Raw genomic sequence first — 22,978 nt, 5'->3', positions numbered from 1 at the left:
TTGTTCGTCATAAGTTTTAAAAGGTAATATCTGGGATGAATAACTGGAAGTCCTGTGAGGGACATCGGATGTGGATAAATAAGCTGGTAAAAGATTCCAAATGACAGTGTGGAGTGCATAGTTGAAATTACCATATCCCTTGTTCACCATGAGGTTTATAAGATAATATCTGGGAATTTTTGTAAGAGGTATTAGATGCAGATAAATAAAAATAAAAATAGAAATAATTCCTCGCTGGTTTGCAAATAGCTTTGAGGGACCATCCGAGCCTAATTACAAATGAAAGAATTCTAAACATAAGGGAAGTGCCCCTCTCTTGGGCATAATAAGATTAATACATATGAATATCAGTAAGGTAATAAGCTAAAGGTTAAAACAAGAAACTCTTCGGTGCGTGCTTTTTTCTCTCTCGTTTTTTCTTTCTCCTTTTTCTCCTCATTGTGGACATGACAAGGAACAGTGAGACAGTATTTACTACCACCCGTTGTGCCCCTTTTTACGATCGGTGGGGTTTATGAGTATAAACATTAGGTATATAGAAATTGGCCCGTTAGGTATAATGAGGAACGATAGATGTAAACAAACCTGTAACCCCACCCAGTCCAGCTATTGGTTGGTGTCTGGTAATGGGAGGTACAGGCATCTTCAAATACGTGGTTGTGAGTGTGTGTAGTATCGCTGCTGAGGACGTCTATGACGAAACGCGTACAGAGTCATTACGCACACCACGTCACTTCCGGTGCGCCTGACCCGTTGGAGCGCACGCCGCTCGCTCAGAGGGATTCCACAAACCGGAGTGCTGTTTTTGCATTGTGGTCTTTGCATTTTGCTGCTTATGTCTGTGCAAAGATGCCCAACATTTAAAGCTAAACAATATTAATTTTTTATAATCTTTATTCAGCATATGAGTAGCCTTATAGAGCCTGGAAACCGGTACCCCCTAAAGAGAGATCAGAGCTCCCCACCATAGAAGGAGGGTGTATACTTAGGGGTATAGGCCTCATATGACTGAGCACAGCGCTGCTATACATAAGTATATAAAGGACTGTATTGTTGCTTTCTTATACAATTTTTTATATATTTTTATTTTTATTATTACTAATTCTTTTTGATTTTTTATATTTTCTGAAGTGTATGACTGCTATACATATAAAGAAATTTTTTTGCAGTGCAACTGTTATAGATTGCAATGTTGTGGAAAATCTAAAAAGATTTTTTTGTACAAAGTGTTGTGCAGAAACTTTTGTGGCATATGGAAAAGTTTTTTTTTTTTTTTTTTTTAATAATTTTTTTTTGCAATAAAGCATTTTTTAAGTGGCTACCAGTCTCCCACCATATATACATATTTATAAAGAAAACCCTTTTTTTAAGATTTTTGTAGCTTGCTCCCCTTCCCCCCAACTTAAGTATTTAGTAAACCAAAATACTACACCATGAGTGGATTTTTTTCATTTTGAGGAACTACTGGCGGACAAAAGAGTTTTTCTCCCATCTCCTTTAAAAATCCTGGAGAGGACCTGTTGAAGACAGAGCCAAGCAGTGGGATCCTCAATAAAGTGGAACACAGATTACAGGCGTGTAACCCCCTAGGGGGTGCGTGGATTCGGTGAGTGGGGACCCTTGAGGGGGAAAAGCACGGAAGTCACCAATAAGCAGGCATAATCACAAAAACCGGAGTTAGACTTACCGGTAACTCTTTTTCTAGGAGTCTTCCAGGACAGCCTTTGAGATATAGGGCTCCTCCCTCCGGGACAGGAAACACGTCAAGCCAATTAAATAAAAGGTGTGGTCCTCCAGGCCCTCCTCAGTTTTACTCCAAGAACCGCCGGGAGGCTCTGAAAGACATAACACACTAACAATCATGTTAATACACATCCTCACCACTTAGTCCAATTTAAACAACTTTGGGTGGGAAGCCAGGCTGTCCTGGAAGACTCCTAGAAAAAGAGTTACCGGTAAGTCTAACTCCGGTTTTCTCATATCGTCTTCCAGGACAGCCTTTGAGATGATAAGCAAGGAGCTCACCTTGTCAGGGCGGGACCACTGCCTGGAGGACCTTACGTCCAAAAGTCTGCTCTTTATCAGACCATAAATCCAGACGGTAATGTCTTGCGAACGTTGAGTAGCTGGACCACGTTGCTGCTTTGCAGATCTCCTCCGGAGAGGCTCCAGCTCTCTCTGCCCATGATGCGGAAACCGCCCTTGTAGAGTGTGCCTTAACTAAGGGTGCCTGCTTCCCCTCTAACTCATAGGCTTTAACTATCGCCATTCGTATCCACCTGGCGATAGACGCTTTGGACGCCTTGCAGCCCTTGCGGGCGCCCGAAAAATTAACAAAAAGTGAGTCTGACTTCCTGAAGACCTTAGTGGCTTCTAAAAAAATCAATAGACTTCTTCTGACGTCTAACAAACTTAAAGATCTCGCCTCATCCTTGTCTGAGGTTGAGAAAAAAGTTGGCAAAATAATATCCTGTGTCCTATGAAAAGTGGACACCACTTTAGGAAGAAAACTAGGATCAGTCTTAAGTACTACCCTGTCCTCTAAGATTAACAGAAATGGCTCTCTGACCGAGAGCGCTTGTAGATCACTGACCCTTCTAGCTGACGTGATCGCTATCAAAAATACAGTCTTTAGTACAATCCACTTAAGTGAAGCCCCCTCTAATGGTTCAAATGGATCTTGGGTCAGAGCTCTAAGAACCAAGGCCAAATCCCAAGTAGGACAGGACTTCATTCTCACAGGCCTGGATCTAGATAGAGCCTTGAAGAAGTTCCTGACAAATGGATTCTGCTGAAGGGAGGACTGAAGGAAAACACTTAAGGCCGCCACCTGTACCTTTAGAGTGCTGATAGATAGGCCCAGTTCTACCCCTGCCTGTAGAAAATCTAGGACTGCCGGGACCCCGGGACTTGCAATCCCCTGTTCTCGCAACCAGGAATTAAACCTCTTTCCTACCTTGGCGTAAATTGCCCTAGTAACAGGTTTACGGCATTCTAACAAGGTCTTAATCACTCTCTCTGAGAAACCCTGTGACCTTAAGATTTGTTCCTCAGATACCAGGCCGCAAGCTTGAGCCTCTCTATCTGAGGGCACAGGATCGGCCCCTGGGAAAGTAAGTCCTCCCTGACTGGTAGAAACAGCGGAGGATGTACGGCCAATCTCTTTATGCTGGCAAACCAGGGTCTCCTTGGCCAAAAAGGAGCTACTAAAATGAGGTCCGTAGTTTCCGAACGGAACTTCTGCAGAACCTCCGCCACCATCCTTACGGGAGGAAAGGCGTAACACAGGCCAAACATCCATGGATTGGCAAGGGCGTCTATCCCCCTGGCCCGATCCTGTGGGTGAACCGAAAAAAATTGTGTCACCTTCCTGTTGCCTTCTGTTGCAAATAGGTCTATTTCTGGCCTTCCCCAGCATGACACGATCTCCTCGAACACTTCCTTGTTGAGGGCCCACTCGTCCTGACCTATCTTCTGGCGACTGAGAAAGTCGGCCAGGAAATTCTGGGTTCCCTTTAGGTGAATGGCTGATATTGAGGACAAATTCTTCTCTGCCCAGCAGAAGATTTTGTCCGCAATTACCTGCAGTGCAGGGCTTCTGGTTCCCCCTTGCTTGTTCAGGTAGGCTACTGCTGTCACATTGTCTGAGCGAACTTGCAGATCCCTGCCATGTAACTGGGACTGGAATGTTTCTATAGCTTTCCAGACTGCCAGAAGTTCCTTCTGGTTTGAGGAACGACCTGTCTCTAGGTTCGACCAGGAACCCTGGGCTAAGCTTCCCTCTAGGTGGGCACCCCAACCCAGCGCACTGGCATCGGTCGTGACCACCACCGTAGCTTGTGGGGACCAGGGAAGACCCCTGTTTAGGTTGACCTGGGCCCGCCACCACCAAAGAGACCTCCTGACTGCCGAGGATAGGGGCATAACCTGATCCAGGCTCTCCTGCCTGCCATCCCAATAACGGAGCATGAGTCTTTGTAAAGGACGCTGATGATGTCTTGCCCAGGCCACTGCTGGAAAGCATGATGTCATCAACCCTAGGACTCTCATCACCTCCCTGATCTGGGCTTCCCGACCAGATTGAAGCTGGGCTACCGCCTGCTCTAGCTTGCCGATCTTCTCCTCCGGAAGAAATACTCTCATTTCCACTGAAGAAATCCTGTATCCTAAATACAGGACCTCCTGTGAGGGGGTCAGCTGGGATTTTTCCTGGTTTATCAGCCACCCCAGTGAGCGCAGGAAAACCAAGGCCTCCTGTATGTCCCTCTGCAGCTGTTGGGCCGACTGGGCTATGAACAGTAGATCGTCCAGATATGGGATCACTGTTATAGCCTTGAGCCTTAATGGGGCCAGTGCCTCTGCCAGAACTTTTGTAAAGACTCTTGGTGAGGCTGAAAGCCCGAAGGGGAGAGCTCGAAACTGGAGGTGTAACACCCCCGTGTTCAACCTCACCGCCAACCTGAGAAATCTCTGAGATTCCGGATGAATCGGGATATGCAAATATGCATCCCTGAGATCCACTGTGGCCATGTGACAGCCCTGAAACAGGAATTTGGTTACCGAGAAGATTGACTCCATCCGGAACCGCTTGTATTTTATAAATCTGTTCAGGGGACGGAGATTCAGTATTAACCTGAACTTCCCCGAAGGTTTCTTTACCACGAATACGTGGGAGTAAACCCCCAAGCCTCGCTCCTCCTGAGGTACCTGCACCATTACTTCTTGGTCCACCAGATCCCCCAGAAGAAGAGCCAAAGCCTCTGCTTTCTCTTGGTCCCTTGGTAACCTTGTTACTTGAAAGTTCGGGAGGGGAACTGAACCAAACTCCAACCTGTAGCCGTTCCTTACAAGATCTCGAATGAACGGACTTTCGGTTGAAGCTTCCCACTGTGGGAGGAACTTCCCCAGTCTTCCTCCCACCGGGACGCAGGAGTCACTGGGTTTTAGGGGAGGGTTGAGGAGGATTGAATAAGATACCTCCTCTGCCTCTTCCCTTGTGACCCGTCCAATGCTTTTTGGGGCGAACCTCCCTTTCCTGCAGGTTTTGCTGCCTGGGGCTTCGAAAAAGGCGTTTCCCTTCAGGTCTCTTTTTCCTTTCTGGGAAAGCTTTCTTCCTATCCTGCGTGCGCTCTAACGCCTCTTGCAGGCCGGGCCCAAACAAATGGTCCCCTGAAAAGGGTAATCCACACAACTTTAGTTTTGAAGCTGTGTCTCCTGACCAGGTTTTAAGCCAAACGGCCCTTCTGGCAGCGTTCACTAGTGCTGCTGATCTAGCAGCCAGTTTGACTGATTCTGCAGAGGCATCCGCTAAAAAGCCCACCGCTTTAAACAGTAGCGGAAAGGACTTCAACAGCTGTTGCCTAGAAGTACCTGCAGAAATATGTGATTGTAACTGTGTAAGCCAACACTCCAAGTTTCTGGCCACACAGGTAGCTGCTAGGGCCGGTTTAAGCCCAATGGAAGAGGCATCCCAGGCTCTCTTGAGCAGCAGCTCTCCCCTCTTATCCATAGGGTCCCTGAGTGAACCCATATCATCAAAGGCCAAATCTGTCTTCTTAGAGACCTTAGCCAAGGGAGCGTCTAACTTGGGAACCTTGTTCCAGGGATGCACCGCATCCGATTCAAAAGGGAACCTCCTTCTAAGGCTACCTGAAAAAAATGGCCTTTTTTCCGGTTGTTCCCACTCCAGCAGAATCGCCTCCACTAGCGACTTATGGACGGGGAATACCCTGTCTTTCATTACACTCGACCCTTGATACATCATGTCGTGTTTTGAAAGCTGGACCTGTTCTTCTCTGATCTCTAAGGTGTCATATATAGCCTTGAGGAGGTCACCCACATCATCCAAAGACAGCTTGTATCTGGCTGATCTAATGGCCTCTTCCTCCCCCTCAGATTCTGAAGTAGACTCTGTCCTAGAGGAGGCTAATGACCTGGATAACCTCTCCCTATCCACCTCCTCCTCCTGACTTGGTTCGGATAAGGAAGGCATACTCACGGCTCTGGGTAAAGAGACAGAAGGACCCTGCATCCTATCCATCATGTTTTTAAAAGATTGGAAGGTGGATGCAATCTCATCCTTTACGGATGTTAAAACATTGTGACAAGCTGCCACCGAGTCCTCTTTTACCAGGCTACTGACACAATCTGGGCAAAGCGGCTTCTCCCAACCGGTGCCTAACTTAGCCCCACACACGGCACATTTCCTTCTGGGTAAAGGTATCTGGGCTCTGTCCTGTTTAACCTAAAAACAAAGAAAAACAGGGTCCCATTAAAATACCACCCCTAACCACACCACTGTGCTTCTAGGGTCTGTTTAGGAAGTGCCCCCCTTCACCAGCAGGTTCTCCACCCCGGGAAGGTGCTACGGGTCAGAGTGACCCCCCACCCCCCAGTGTAAGTCCTGGTCTGCCCTCACCAAGCTTACCTGAGAGGTACTGGAGCCTGTTGAACCGGAGTCCACCTGCACAACCGCACTCTCCATGGTTCCTGTGTATCACTCAGTCTCTCTGAGCCTTCACACTGCTCCAGGCAACCCTGTAGTCACACCGCCGCGCCCAAAGGACTGGAACGGGTCCTGCGGCGCCCCCTGATGACGCGAATCCGGCGGAAGTGCGTCTCTCCCACTTCCGTACGCCAGAACGCAAAAACTCCGCCCCGACGCCGTGCGTTCTTACGAACGTACCGCTCACAGTACCCGAACGCCGGTCGGTAGAGCGAACGTCTCCCGCCGCCTCCGACCGACAGGTACGAGCGGTTAGCGCTCCGAGGGGGAGATTGCCGCGTATCGGGGTCCCGTTCTCTCCGAACGTTTAAATGGCAGCGGGGACTGAAAGCTACCCTCTCCTCCCTTCGTTCGGACCGAGGGGTGCTAAGGGCCAGGTCCATCAAGGCGCTCTCCCCAGGTAAAACCCCTGAGAAGGAGCTCCCCTTACCAGTTCCAAGACGTGCTCCTTCCCGTCCGGCAGGAAACACAAAAACTGAGGAGGGCCTGGAGGACCACACCTTTTATTTAATTGGCTTGACGTGTTTCCTGTCCCGGAGGGAGGAGCCCTATATCTCAAAGGCTGTCCTGGAAGACGATATGAGAAAGTCACCTTTCTGTCACTTGAAGCAAAATAATTGTACTTCTGGGAATACCTGAAGAAAGACTATCTTTGGACTATATATATATATATATGATTTTTTACATGTTTCTATTCACGTTTATTTTTACACATTTTCTGGTTTTTGTTTTTTGTTTATAATTTTTCTGGTTTTGAATAAGGTTGCATTTTTTAGGTTTTTGGTGGTACACACAAATCTAGTTATTAAGGCTTGGGGGCCTCTACAGTATAATAAATAATAATTAGCACAAGGATTGTGCACGTGCAGTGGAGGTATAGGTGTTATACTTCCCATACATGGGGATTTTTTTCACCATCACAGAATAGTTTGAATATTATTCGGTTCTTTTTGATTTTTTGTGTTTTGGTTATGGTTTTTGTTTTCAGCTCTTTTGAAATAAGTGATGAACCCAGTGAATTCATATATGGTAATTAACATAAGTGATGTATAGTCACATTTGGTTGGATTAAGGATATAAAGAAAAAAAACCTTTTTTTGGTATAATCACAATAATAGGAATACAATATTAAACACGGGTGCAATATATATATAGGCTTTAGGGATAAATGGTTAAGGCAGGTTCGGATTTAACACCAGCCTGAGGTAGCGCCAGCAGCCCACAACAATCATTCAATTTTCAAACCCAGGTTGTTTAATGCAGCCTGTGGTTTTCAGGGAGGCAGCAACCTCATAAAAACAATTACATTTTTATATTTTGCGAAATTAACTATTAAGAGAAAAAGGATCTGGGGGTACATAAATATTCATATATATCACTGTTCGATTGTGGCCTATTCCATAAGCGCGGCTTTCTTTGCATAATTGTCCTTGTTAACTATTTGTTTTTAATATTTTGTTCGAATCGCTGATTTTTTTTTTCTCCTAAAATGGATTGCGCAACAGTTTATAACATTTTTAGAATAAAGACCAGTAAATTCCCCAACACTCCACAGAAACTGCTCTTTTAAAACTCACAAATGACTTACTAACTGCAAAAACCAATGGACACTATTCTGTACACCTACTTCTGGATCTTTCAGCTGCCTCCGACACAGTTGACCACCCCCTCAAAAAAAAAAAAATAAATAAATAAAAAAAAACACTTTACTCCCTTGGTCTCGGCGACTGTGCTCTTCAGTGGCTCTTATCCTACCCATCAATGCACCTTCAGTGTCACTTACAATTCTACTTCCTCCACTCCTTCTCCGTCGGGGTTCCCCAAGATTCTGTTCTTGGACCCCTTTCATTTTCTATCTACACCTCTGCCCTGGGTCAGCTCACGGCTTTCAATATCATTTATATGCTGACGACAAACAAATCCATCTCTCCACCCTTCAACTCACTCCATCAGTCTCCTCACGCATCACTAACTTGCTAACAGACATATCTGTATGGCTGCCACAACACTTCCTCAAACTCAACTTGTCCTCCCCCATGTGCCTCTTCCCCTGACTTCTGGCAAGAACAATGGCACAACCATCCACCCATCCCCACATGCCAGGGTTCTAAGTGTTATCCTGGACTCTGAACTCCTTTCGGCCACACATCCAATCACTTTCCAAAGCTTGCTGCTTCAACCTCCGCAACATCTCCAAGCTATGTCCCTTTCTAACCAAGGAAACCACAAAGCTCCCGATTCACTCCCTGGTTATCTCTCGCGTTGACTACTGCAACTCCCTCCTCATTGGCTTACGTTTAACTAGACTATCCCTGCTTCAGTCCATCATAAATGCTGCTGCCAAACTCATCCACCTTACAAACTGCTCAGCGTCTGTCGACCCAGGTTCATATCGACCAATTTAGTTACTGCAGCATGACATCTTCTGACAAAGGTGTTGGCAATTCGCCTGAAAGGCCGCTATTCAAGTTTTTTCTGCTACCCCTCTCTGCCCATCCCTCCAGTGGCTGCCACTTGCCCACCGGATTAAATTCAAAATACTAACATTAAGTTAGAAAGCTATCCACAACTCTGCCCCCAGCTACAGCACTAGCCTAGTCTCAAAATACCAACCTAATCGCCCTCTTCGTTCCTCCCAAGACCTCCTGCTCTCCAACTCCCTCATCACCACCTCCCATATCTGCCTCCGGGACTTCTCCCGAGCCTTGCCCATCCTCTGGAATTCGCTACCCCAATCTGTCAGACTGTCTCCAAATATATCCACTTTTAGGCGATCCCTGAAAACTTTCCTCTTCAGAGAAGCCTATCATGCCTCCATCTAACAACTGCACTATTTTTTCCTTAAGCTCATCCACCACAGCCATTACCCTTTTGTATAACTTGACCCTCCCTCCTAAATTGTAAGCTCTAACGAGCAGGGCCCTCTGATTCCCCCTGTCTTGAATTGTATTGTAATAGTACTGTCTGCCCTAATGTTGTAAAGCGCTGCGTAAACTGTCAGCTCTATATAAATCCTGTATAATAATATTATAAAAACACAGACAAGCATTAAACAGGTGGACTGGCCAAGAATTTGTTTCTGCTTCAATAATAGAAGGGTGAAAAAAATCCAGTGATTCCCGATGACCTTACTGTCCAGATGGGATGCATTATCCAAAATGTAACAACTTACAAGCACGACCATTGTTTGTTACAGCTTGCAACTGCAAAGAAAACGTGATACCAAGTTTTAGAAGCAGGTGGCTCTGCAGGTGAAACAGAATCTCCTGAAGTGCTGGAGGCAAGATTGTTTGTTAAATAGTAATGTATGCCGAAAAAACGTAAGCATTTTGCATATCCTTACCTGGTTCTCATGTGTGCAGCCATGCCTAATTCTTGTATCAGTTGCCCTGCAGACTCCGGCTCTCTGATGGCTGCTTTCTGCAATGCTTTCCGGAATGTGTGGCGATATTTCTTATGACACGATTCTGCTCGCTCCAGGCGGCAGAGGTGCTTGTATTTCTGTTGAAAATAAGTGCAAAGTTGTGCAACCCTGGAGCTCCTGCTATGTGCTTCTTCAGCATCATACCTACAACACATGAGAAAGAATAGAAAATATGTATAGATTTTCTACATACAATTTCCTGCCATTGTTGTAAAATTTAAAACATTTTAACCAGTTCCCACCAAGGGTAATTTGGGCATTTTTCTCCATAAAAAAAAAAAAAATCAGTATTTTTTAGCTAGAAAATTACTCAGAACCCCCATACATGCATAACATTTTTTTTCCTTTTTATTTAGTGTAAGGTAGGGTTACAATCTGTCTTTATTTATTTTCCTTCTGTGACCCACTGGGAAGATTTAATTTCATTTCCTGTCCCATAGCCAAAACAGAAGCGATAGGAAATCCCCCCCCCCCAGGTCACCAGAACCAGTGTACCCTTTGGAAGAATTCCCCTCTTACTTTTTTGGGGACAAGCCAAAATTTGTGATTTTCTTTCGCTTTCAATAATAATGGTACAAAAACCAGGACAAATAAGGTGACTCTGCGGGAGGCACACACCCAGCAATAATAAGAATAATAATATTATTAATAAATGTTCTAATCCATGTCCACTCTATCCAAAAACTTAAATCATAGTGATGATCAATATCAAACTTTGTCTCTTTGTATCCCTGGTACATGAGAATATATTTATAGCAACTAATCCAATTAAACCAGGGCAAAGTGTTTGGATCTGTAAAAGATGATTTATGGTTGCTTTTTATGGTTTATTACACTGGACCCCACAGAAAAACCTACTTTCTGCAGTCTTGTTGGAGACTCTCTCGGAATGACCATGCAACTTGGTATGGAGATTCTCTATCGGATTCGTCTTGTTCCTCTCCGCTATCTTCTGACCAATCCAGCCCTGTTGGAGGGGGGAAAAAAAATAAAAAAATTTCAGCACTTTTAGGGCCCATTCACACTTGTCATGTCCAAAGTCACACCACAAGACGCACAAGTCACAGCCCATTGCAATGGTACCTGTTCAGATCGGTGTAACTTAAAGTTACAGCAGCTTTGAAATGTGTCAGCACTACTTTGGTCCAGAGAACGTCAAGTCAAGGTGATTCCAAAGTCGCTTAGTGACATGCAAATGTGAATGGAGACTTAATGAAGCAATTTGCAAATACCCTGTCGGCATTTAAATGAAGTCCTATAAGCCTGAGGAGTGTCTTGGATCCAAGACCTAGGCTACACACATCAAGACCTGCCTAATGCCAGAACACATTTACTGTCTGATTTGATAGCTGAATGACTGGGTTGTGGCATAACATCAAGGATTTTAATCTCAACTCAAAAGTTGAGGCACAATTTAGGTTCCTAGGAAAAAAAAATATATATATATCCAAGGGCCCAACTTACATGCATAGGCATCATAAGGTGCCTATGCTTCAGCAGTTTTACCTTAGGAAGCTGAATTATATCTATCTGGACAAGCATGACAGGACCTCTTGAATATGAGATCTAGGGACAAGACCTCAGATCTCATTTACACACACAAAAAAAAAAAAAAAAAAAAAAAGGGGGGGTCTATTTAAGAGTTATGGGCAGAAGTGACGTTTTGACATTACTTCCGCCCTGCAATGGTATAGAGATAGGTGGGGGCAAGCTTCCAGTAAGCAGCGGAGAGCGACGGTAGGGTGATCTCATGGCGAATCCGCAGCTGAGACCACTTATATCTGAAAGCTGACCGCCCGCTGAAGAGGGGGTTATGGTAGCTAGCTGCTGCCATAACAACGATATCCTTCAAAGTTCTGATGTATAACGGCGGTCTGTAAGTGGTTAAAGTAGGGCTTGACCACTTCAGCCCCGGACCAATTAACAGCCTAAGGACCAGAGGTCTTTTTACAATTTCGCACTGCACTGCTTTAACTGGTAATTGCGCGGTCATGCAATGTTGTACCCAAACGAAATTTGCGTCCTTTTCTTCCCACAAATAGAGCTTTCTTTTGATGGCATTTGATTGCCTCTGCGATTTTTATTTTTTGCGATATAAATGGAAAAAGACCGAAAATTTTGAGAAAAAAAAAAAAATGATATTTTCTAGTTTTTGTTATAAGAAAAATCAAATAAACTCAATTTTAGTCATACATTTAGGGCAAAATGTATTCAGCCACGTCTTTAGTAAAAAAAAAAAAAAAAAAAAAAAAAAATGTCAATAAGCGTATATTTATTGGTTTGCGCAAAAGTTATAGCGTCTACAAACTAGAGTACATTTTCTGGAATTTACATAGGCAGTCGTAAATTAAAAGCTATCTCATTTCTTGAGGTGCTAAAATGGCAGGGCAGTACAAACCCCCCCAAAATGACCCCATTTTGGAAAGTAGACACCCCAAGGAAGTTGTGGAGAGGCATGTTGAGCCCATTGAATATTTTTTTTTTGTCCCAAGTGATTGAATAATGACACAAAAAAAAAAAAAGAAAGTTTACAAAAAGTTGTCACTAAATGATATATTGCTCACACATGCCATAGTTATATGTGGAATTGCACCCCAAAATATATTCTGCTGCTTCTCCTGAGTACGGGGATACCACATATGTGGGACTTTTGGGAGTCTAGCCGCGTACGGCACCCCGAAATCCAATCACTGCCTTCAGGATTTCTAAGGGTGCAAATTTTTGATTTCACTCCTCACTACCTATCACAGTTTCGAAAGGCCATAAAATGCCAAAATAGCACAAAACCCCCCTAAATGACCCCATTTTGGAAAGTAGACACCCCAAGCTATTTACTGAGAGGAATGTTGAGTCCATGAAATATTTTATATTTTTCCACAAGTTGCAGGAATTTTACAATTTTTTTTTTTTGCACAAAGTTGTCACTAAATGATATATTGCTCACATATGCTATGGGCATAAGTCAAATTACACCCCAAAATAAATTCTGCTGCTTCTCCCGAGTATGGGGATACCACATGTGGGGGACTTTGTGGGAGTCTAGCCACGTACGGGACCCCGAAAACCAAGCACTGCCTTTCGGATTTAAATATAAAATGCTACCAAAAAAAACTGTTAGCGATCGCAGGGATCAGGCCTGACTCTGCAATCGCTGCAGTTATGTGTTTAGTGTTTTGTAAGTGACAGTGATCGATCGATACTGCACTTGGGTGGGCTGGGCAGAGGGGCAAAACGCAGGTGCCAGCAGGTATCTGGGCTGAGCCCGCTAACAATACGTTTTTTTTGGAACCCTAAACTGCTGGGGATGCTAGTATAGATCTGATCAGATCAGATATTGATCTGTTCAGATTCTATACCACTACGGGAGGTTTATGGTTTGCGTGTGGGTGTTAGCGGTACTGGCACTAACCTATCGCTGCCTGGGGCGACGCAGACCCTGACCCTAATTGATATCACCCGCCGGATGTTAAACCTTTATTGGGTAATAAATGGTGGGTGCCCTGATGCTATAAAAAGCAAACTAACCAGAGTCACCCGTAACACTTATACGGTGATCACTGGTGAAAGGGTTAACTAGGGGCAATCAGGGGGTTCAAATTTTTATTAGGTAGTATATGGGGGTCCCTGGCGCTGTATAAAAACCTGACAGGGAACCTAAATAACTAACTGGCTAACCAGCGTCACCAGTGACACTTCTACTGTGATCGCTGGTGAAAGGGTTAACTAGGGGCAATCAGGGGGTTAAAACCATTATTGGGTAGTATATCGGGGTACCTAGCGCTATAAAAACCTGGCGGTGAACCTAAAAAAAAAAATAACTAGCTACCTAGCGGCACTAGTGACACTAATGCAGCGATCAGAAAAACGATCGCTTAGTGACACTGGCAAAAGGGGGTGAAAGGGTTAACTATGGGCAATCAGGGGGTTAAAACCATTATTGGGTAGTATATCGGGGTACCTAGCTCTATAAAAAGTGTGCCTGTGTGTGCCTACATGTCAGTGTAGTGTTGGTGCACACTTACTTTCTGTCTTCTCCTCGTAGTCCGGTCAAAAAGACCGCCCCGAGGAGAATGACATCACTTCCTCCTTCCTGTGTATACAATACACAGTGGGAGGAAGCTTCTCATTGGCCAGGAGCGATCGAGAGGGGATGGCCAGAAACCAACGGCCATCCCCTCATCACGGATCGCTCCTGCAGCGAACCGGACCGCCGTATCCAGCCGCTGGAAGGCAGGCACGTACATGTACATGCTTGTGCCTGCCGGTGCCATTGTAATGACGTACATTGGCAATACGGCGGTCCTTAAGTGGTTAAACAACTAATCACCAACTCATCGATTATGAAACGAATCGATTACTATTTAAATAATCGATCTGCCAGTAACATAATGGGTTAAAAAATAAAATGAGCCCTTTATAGTACAAAAAGCAAATAATCGCTACTGTAAATGTTACTTTCACAGTAAAACAAAAAAAAATTAACCCCTTGCAGTAGCGATTATCTGCTTTTTTTTGGACTATAAAGGGCCAATTTTAGTTTAACCCCATTATGTTAGGCCTGGTTCATATCTATGTTTTTTGTTAATTTACATGGTTTCTTATGGGACACATTCACATCTGTACCTTTTTCAGCCGCTGGGTATTTAGAAAAGATTTGATCCAAGTCTGATATTTACCAGATTCACCCTTTAAATAGTATATACAGTATATCTCCTCTAATAGTGGTACAGTGCCTTGCGAAAGTATTCGGCCCCCTTGAACTTTTCAACCTTTTGCCACATATCAGGCTTCAAACATAAAGATATAAAATTTAAATTTTTTGTGAAGACTCACCAACAAGTGGGACACAATTGTGAAGTGGAACGAAATCTATTGGATATTTTAAACTTTTTTAGCAAATAAAAAAAAACTGAAAAGTGGTGCGAAAAAAATTCGGCCCCTTTAATTTCAGTGCAGCAAACTCACTCCAGAAGTTCAGCGAGGATCTCTGAATGATCCAATGTTGTCCTAAATGACTGATGGTGATAAATAGAATCCCCCTGTGTGTAATCAAGTCTCTGTATAAATGCACCTGCTCTGTGATAGTCTCAGGGTTCTGTTGAAAGCGCAGAGAGCATCATGAAGGCTCCTCCCCGCAAGAGCTAACCTCTCTGGGAAGCGCTCTCCCAAGGGCGTTAGCTTGTGGGCGCGCTCCCGTGTGATACACTCGTTGGCTATGGCCGCTGACCATCACTCAGCCCCGCGCCCGCATCATTGATTTGATTGACAGCAGCGGGAGCCAATGGTTGCACTGTTATCAATCATCCAATGAAGAGCCCACAGGAGCTGGAGTGGTTAAAAACGGAAAAAACAGAACATTTCCCTCTTATTTTTACACGGTCGCTTTTTAAAATCACTTTTATACCTATTACAGGGAATGTAAACATCCCTTGTAATAGAAAGAAGGATGGCAGGTCCTCATTATTGAGAGATCGGGGGTCAAAAAGACTCAAACCCTCTTTACCTTTAAAAGCAAAAGAGGCGTTTACTTCCACCCTGGACCAAAAGTGACATCGCTCCAGTCCTCCAAGGTCAGAGGCAATCAGACGATTCTAATCATTCATTGCATCTGCAACCAGCCAGTTTTTGTTTCTTTGGAGAGAAGCAGTTTCCTCTGGGGTGTTCTGTAATGGATACCCTGACTGTTTAAAAGTGTACCTATGGTAGACTCATGACGGGGATGCTTACCAGTTCCAGTGACGTCTTAAGCATTTAGCTGTTACTCATGGGTTCTTCTTTACCCACATCAGTTGATGCAGCAGGTCAACGCGATTTCAGGTGCTACTTGAAAGACATCTGTGCTCCTTCCTGCACAGATGTCTATTGAAGTTGCACCCGAAATCGGCCAAAGTAGTGTAGGAAGGAACTACCACTAATCAGTGCGGCGCTGCACTGACTGGAACAGTACCATTGGCAGCAATAGGCTGCAACTTGTCCTGCGATCTGACCTGTCAAATCGCTCCAATGTGAACAAGGGCTAAACCTCCAAACTCATTTCATTAATCAGACTCTAGGTATGCAAACTGACTAATTTGATTTTGTTGAAGCAATTAGTCTATGGGTTTACTAACCTTTCCCTCCAGCACTGAAAATGTTTAATGGGTGCGTTTTACAAAAATGCTATTTTCTCATGTCTTTATTGAACACATTATGTTCATCTATTGCCAACTTTGATAAAGATCAGATTACAGGTTATAGCAAATTATAGCCGAAAACCAGTTAATCCCAAGAGATTCACATACTTTGTCTTGCCACTGTACATATAATTGCAACAGCAAAATGTTCCAAAAAGCATCAACTGTTAGCATTGCAGACATGCCATTTGTGTAAATCTGTTCTTTTGATGAGCAGTGGAAAATAATCTGTCAAACCCATGCAATAAACAGTTGAAAATGTACTGACATAATTGCTTAGTCTACTCTGGCCATGTGAAAGACTGGTTTGCATAAAGAACCATTTGGGAAGATCCAAAATTTTGAACAGAACACAGATACTCTTCAATAGAACTGTGATCGGGTTCACTTGACAAACATCTGTGTCTTCACAAACATTTTCAAATGTGCCAGATGCTTGTAGGTTTTCTGTTCACATTGCTGACTAAACAAGCAAATCAAAGAAATCTGCGACATAGCAAAGGCAAACATTTCACGTTACCCGCTGAGCACGATTCAGTTTAACAAAAAATAAATAAAAATAAAAACCCAAATGGAAAGTTTTGAGAGGTTGTGTGCAAACTGAAGAGAAAAGCTGTATGCATTGCCCTGTAAAACACAGCTTTTCATTCAACCAGGTAAAAGGATCGGTCTTAAAGCCCAATGCCAGCCAAAACTTTCTAAACATTATAGAGATGAAAAAGGGTTAAAAATTCTCCCTGGTGACTTTCCTCCATATAAATAATGAAGCAACACTTTACTAAATCGCTTTGTGTACAATTATCCTTACTTTCTCCATTTTATTGTAATCCGTTCGGATTCTTTGTGATGTCACGGCACATGCACAGATTTCCCCTCTATTTACAGCGTGCCTTTTGTGCAGTCAGTCCTTTCTTTGCATGCCCCATGTGACTCAAAACGTCACAGGTGGCATAAATATCAGCTGGGTGGCGCAGTACACAGGAGGGGAGAACTGTACAATCATACGCACAGATATGGCACATGCGAAGGATTACAGTCAGAAGGGTGGAAGTACAGCTCTCTGGGGACTCGGCTAAGATAGCACCGGCTTCTTCCGGAAAGCAAGATTTTAAAGAGACGTGAAAGGGTTCATATTGATGCACAATGTTTTGTAAAGCTTTATTGTACTGCTTTTTTATTTTTTTGTTCCCCCTTTCATGGTCCTCTGTTCAAGCGATACGGTCTTGAATAGACTGCCTGCTGCAGCATTAACGCAGTTTTCCACATCAAACATAACAGAAAGCAGGGAACAGAAGCATCCGACTGGTCTTGCAGCTTTCTGGGACCAGAATGCTGCACGGAGAAAGAAAAAAAAAAAAAAAAAAAAAGAAGAAGAGGGGGGATGTCGAAGAATGTCCGCTCAGCTCTCCAGTTTTTTTTTTTTTTTTCAATGTTATCCTATGTGTCCATGCACATTAGAATGTTTAAAGGCATTATTTTAAGCTCTGTGTTTAGAGGCAGAAAAAAAAAAAAAAAAAAAACCTGGGTTTAGGGCTTGTGCGCCCCGCCTGCCCCAAAAAAATAAAAATAAATTCATGCACGAGATCCGGCTGATTGGCAATCACAATCACAGCCCAGAGCACTGCGTTGGTAAACAATACAGAACTCTGTACAGAGGGAGTGATCCAAGTGTCTAAAAGATCTTTAGTAAAAAGAAGCACTTTACACTAGGGCTGCACGATTCAGAAAAAAATAACATCACTATCTTTTGCTTGGAATAACGTTACTGTTCTGTTTATTCGTTGAATTGTATTTTTTCTCCAAAAATGGCACTTAAGGCCACTGCGCAAATACAGTGCAACATAAAATATTGCAACAACCGCCATTTTACTCTAGGGTCTCTGCTAAAAATGTTTGGGGTCCCAAGTAAAATACTGATTTTTGCTTGTAATAAAACAAGTGTCAGAAAAAGACTTAGGTTTTTAAAGTGGAGTTCCACACAAAAATGGAACTTTCACTTTTCGGAACCCCCCCCCCCCCCCCCAGGGGGGAGGGGAGGAGCAGATCCCTGTCTAAATACAGGTATATTGCTCCCACTTCCGGGAATAGATACCCAGGCCAGATCGGCTTTGGATGCAGACATCGCGGGCACCCTGGACAGGTATGTAACCATATTTTAGAAGTCAGCAGCTGTAATTTTTTTTTGACAGTGAGTGAGCAGAGAACGGCTCTGCACTTGTTACATGAATACTTTGTAGAAATTCCGATTGTGAGAAGGTTGAATTGAGATCGCGATTTGTTAACATCTAATTGTGCAGCTCTACTTTACACATATTACATATTGTTAGGCACATTTAACTCCTTGATTACCCCAGAGGTTACCGCCTTCCCAACCGGTGTCATTAGTACAGTGACCGTGCAAAAGTCTAAATTTTTGGTCTTTTTTTATATATCAAAAAACCCATTGGTGATCAAATACCACCAAAAGAAATATCTATTTGGGTGAAAAAAAATTATAATATTTGGGTACAGAGTTGCATGACCGCGCCATTACCACCTAAATTAGTGCAGTGCCAAATAGCAATAAATGGCCATCATCATGAAGGGGACAAAATCTTCCAGAGCGCAAGTGGATACAAACATTTTGTCTGCCAGGGGAGCTGGTGTTTATTCTTTTTTTTAAGTCTAGTGTGTTTGGACCCAAAAACTAGCCAATAACGAGGTGGATGGCAGAACCCCCTTCCCTCATCTGCACCTGTTGTCAAAATACAACGATCTGTGGCTGCAGTCACTGATCGAAGAAAATTTTCCAACATGACCCTTCAACAGAAGTCAAACAATTGACTTCTCCCAAGCAGGGACAGCCACACACTGATCATAAACCGTCAGGTCCCAGCAAAACCAGCTAAATTCTAATCAGTGTATGGCCAGCTTTAAAGTTTGAGCAAAACTTAAAGTTTGATCTTGAGTTGGGATTTCATTACACTTCCATGCTGGTGTCCAGACTTACCCAAATGCGGGAACAAATCGTTTTCTAGTTGCCGTTTTTGTGTGCACAGTTTCATCAGTCGCTGCAACCGGCTGACACAGGAGGAATAGGTTGGTAAGGCTGTGGCAGTCACCTGGATTTTGTCAGATCGTGGTGGGTCTGTAGAGAGCGGTGGGGCAGAAAGAGGTCTCTTATTAGACAAATTTCTTGTTTGTGCGAATGTGTGCATTACGGGCGAGGCTCCCTGTACTGGTAAGCTGGTATTCTGAGGTTGAGGTGACGTGCAAGTCAGGCTCTGCGTTAGCCCAGTAGATTTCAGCGATGTTGGTGCGGGTTGTACCAGCATTTGCTGCTCTTGAAGAGACGAAGGTTGCAGCTGAGAAGGTGCAGGGTGAGGGCTAAAGTGCTCTTGTTGAACTTTTAAAATCTCGGACTCTTTCTGACGCTGTCGATTCTGTGCCAACTTGCTCTGCAACTTCTTCTTTATAGATGTCCCTTTCCTAAGCTCTTCCTCTTCCTCCTCCACAGTGAAAGAATCATCCAAGTCCGTTTCCAGGTAATGGAGGGGGAGTCTGGCCCCAGGAGGGGAAAGGGTCATCCCATCCAGTCCATTGGGCATCTTCAAGGCCAGGGTGGGCACTGTTAAACTGAAGGCCACGGTTTCCATTTGATTCCTAGCCTTTACTTCCTCCAGTGCATCATTTTTTTTCTTCCTTTCTTTTTTGGGAATAAAGCCGAGTACCTGCAGGTGACTGTTGCAGTACCTTGTAAATAAAGAAAGAGAAATCAAGAAATCAATACCAGTGCTCGATCAGCAAGGAATGCTTAACCACTTTTTTTATTTAACTAAGGTAAAAGACAATTTTAGATTTATAGGCTTAATTAATGCCAGTAGTTCACCCAGGCGGTCCCTGTTCTAGCTGATTACAAAAAAAATAAAAAATAAAAAAAAAAAGAGCCCCGAGGCTGGCCAAATTTCTATTAAAATTTGTTAAGAATTAGGAGACTGCAAATGTACAGCAATAGTAACCTTTCCCAGGACAACACTTTTAATGAGGAAGAATTGAATGAAACGTACTAGAGACAAAAAAAGAACAAAAAGGGGGGGGGGGGGGGGGGAGCAAATGCAGCTGTTTTGCTACAAATAAAAAAAAAAAATGTCGCAGATAAAGCTGGCCAGCAGTATTTTAAAGAGTAAGGCTAGGCTCAAATTTACTAGCAGCAAAGAACACAGACTAAGGCGACAGGAGTACGTGAATGTGAGCAATAATTTGAAGCAGCTTTTTTTTTTCCCCCATTAAAACGTGCTACAAAAAATAAAAAAGGAGCTCAGAGAACAGATTGTCGGTGAAAAGTCAATACTGCACTTTGATCCCCCAATAACAATAACAAAAAGGGCAGCAAAGGGGTTGATTTCCCAAAGGTATAGTAATCAATAAGCCCAGCTGACCTCAACTGAGGCGTATCGTCAAAGCCTGCTTGAGTCACTTACTTCTAGACTCATGTAACCCAGATTCAGCCAACAGTGACTCTGCAGACAATGTTGTCGGGATCCAGCCTGGAGCTCTAGTGAGCGTTGGACGGGCAGAGAAGAGACATTGACAATCACTGCTCTTTGCTCAGTGAAGACAGAGAACAGAGCAATTGGTGGTCATGCGACTTGGACTCAAGAGCCAATTGGGACATGTGCAGCATCAGACTGATGCTGAAGCCACATAGGCGAGCATGAATGTTTTTTTTCTTAAGCAATTTGTCATTTTTTCCCTTTCCTTTTCCCACAGCAGCTTTCAATACACCAACACTATGGGGGTTATTTACGAAAGGCAGATCCATTTTGCACTACAAGTGCACTTGGAAGTGCAATCGCTTTAGATCTGACCTCTACCCCTTAATAATGCAATAATGTGCAATTATTATTTTACACATTTGAGTCTGTAATGCATTGAAACTGCAATCAGTAGATTGTAGGTGCAATGCTCTGGCTCCTGCAGATTCTTTCTCCAGCTCAGGTCCATACCAAAGTACAGAACTTTGGTAACAGAGCTTAAGTATCAATGGATTACAAGTGCCATGGCGTCACCCCACTTTTGCTCAATTGAAGACTACAGTAACCTCTGCCAAAGCGGCAGATGGGTCTTGCTTTTCAATTCACAACTGTGTGACTGAATCAACATCTGTGCTGTCAAATGCAAATTTGACAGGAGTTAGTGGGGTGGGGGAATCCACTGGTTCTGCAAGTGTGGGGGTAAAAGGCTGTAAACAAAATATGGGATCATCATGAAACTCGGACCAAAAGGTGGAGTAATCTTTTAAAGTTAGTAACCTCCACTGATACACACATCTTCAGTGATCGCTCCCCGACCCTGCCTCTAGCATACAGGACATTGACAAACACCCCTGGGTGGCTTCAGCTCTGCTTCTAAACAACCAACATTAGTTGCAATAGTCCATACTTCACATTATCGCAAGTTCTTCTGGGGCCATTGAGTTTTGCTGTATATTCTACACATGATAGATAATGGTAGCTGGATTCTACATCAGCTGATAGAGGCAGTTGGACATACCTTCGGTCTTCTGATTTAGGGATGGGATTGGTGCAGCGCTGGCTGTTGTACTTGGCCACATATTCACATTGCTTGAAGGGAGCTGTCTTGTCCTCTAGAACATGTCGGATACAGAAGGCATAGCCATTGAGTCTCCTCTGCTTGCAGAGTTTGGGACTGTAGGAGCATAGGGGCTTATTGTCAACCTCGGAAAAGTGTATGTGTTTGCCTTCATACATCACGTGACTCTGTTCCTTGTGAACATCAGCTGGGGGAAAAAAAAAAAAAAAAGTTGGAGGTTAATCTTATGTGTAAAAATTAAGTGGTCAAAGTCAAATTCCTTGCATCCATATTTTGCATGTTTACATTGGTCCAGCTTGAACTAAAACTAACCATGCATGTATATACCTGTGGGATCGCAGATACCTTTTGGGTCCTCTTCTGAGCTATTGCACTGCTGCTTAGTGAACACAAGAGGTAACTTGCTCTGTACAGGCGCCATTCAGTGTACATTTTCTCAATGAATGTGAACTGTTCTCCAATTGGACAAGCTGGAGATTGTGACATCACTGCCCCACCTCTCCATCTCATACAATAAGAGAACATTTTCCCATTCCTTGAAAAAAATAAAATAAAAACACAAGGAGGTTGATTTACTAAAACTGGAAAGTGCAAAATCGAGTGCAGCTGTGCATGGTAGCCAGTCAGTTTCCAACTTCAGCTTATTCAATTAGCCGCGGTTCACATTTTTTGAGATACAATTTTAAAGCGCGAATTCGCATGGCAAATTAAATAGAATGTATCCCTATTGAGGGCGTTCATATATGCGGGTGAGTCGCACTGCGATTTTAGAAAATGGTCCTTTGCAATCCAATTTTCCACAGAGAGATTAGAGGGCTTTGAAACCCACATGGAAACCGAAGTGCTGAATCGCAGGTCAAACCACACCATTGAATCATACTTCTTTCGCACCGCTGATGTGTGAACCGGGACTTGAGCTTTGGCAAAAGAACCTGGACGCTAAATGGGTTTCTGTGCACAGCTGCACCTGATTTTGCACTCTCTGGTTTTAGTAAACGTCCATCCCAAAGTGTTTGCTGGATGTTCCCTGAATGTAACCCATGCCAAATGATGCCCTCAGTGTTCCCTAAGCAGCAAGAAAGTTGCTGGGCATGGGACCTGGAAGCTTGCCTAGATCACTGTAGTAGGTACTGCTACTACAGTTTCCAGCTTCCACACACAGATCCTAAAAGTGGTTCTGATAGCATTCCCCGCATTAGAGCGGAGCTTCACCTCCACTTTACATATCTGCATTTATGCATACCTGGAATTAAGAGTTAAAGAGTTTTAGACCGTAAGTTAGTA

General features: G+C 43.7%; 1 protein-coding gene across 1 annotated transcript in view; it reads right to left on the bottom strand.

The window, feature by feature from the left end:
• The window catches only part of INO80D (INO80 complex subunit D), a 60,941-nt gene that overhangs the window by 35,781 nt on the left and 2,182 nt on the right, over positions 1 to 22,978 (bottom strand). The window contains exons 2-5 of the mRNA XM_077448521.1: positions 21,635 to 21,881; positions 19,092 to 19,834; positions 10,788 to 10,896; positions 9,849 to 10,073 (exon numbers count right to left, since the gene is read on the bottom strand). Coding sequence (XP_077304647.1) covers positions 9,849 to 10,073; positions 10,788 to 10,896; positions 19,092 to 19,834; positions 21,635 to 21,852 — 1,295 coding nt within the window. The 5' untranslated portion in view covers positions 21,853 to 21,881. The remainder of the gene's footprint in view (positions 1 to 9,848; positions 10,074 to 10,787; positions 10,897 to 19,091; positions 19,835 to 21,634; positions 21,882 to 22,978) is intronic.

This window comes from Lithobates pipiens, unplaced genomic scaffold (genome assembly GCF_037356315.1).
Source record: "Lithobates pipiens isolate NorthernLeopardFrog02 unplaced genomic scaffold, aLitPip1_a1.2 Scaffold_22, whole genome shotgun sequence".
Classification (NCBI taxonomy): Eukaryota; Metazoa; Chordata; class Amphibia; order Anura; family Ranidae; genus Lithobates; species Lithobates pipiens.
The sequence above is the reverse complement of the archived record's forward strand: the minus strand, read 5'-3'. Positions and strand labels throughout refer to the sequence as shown.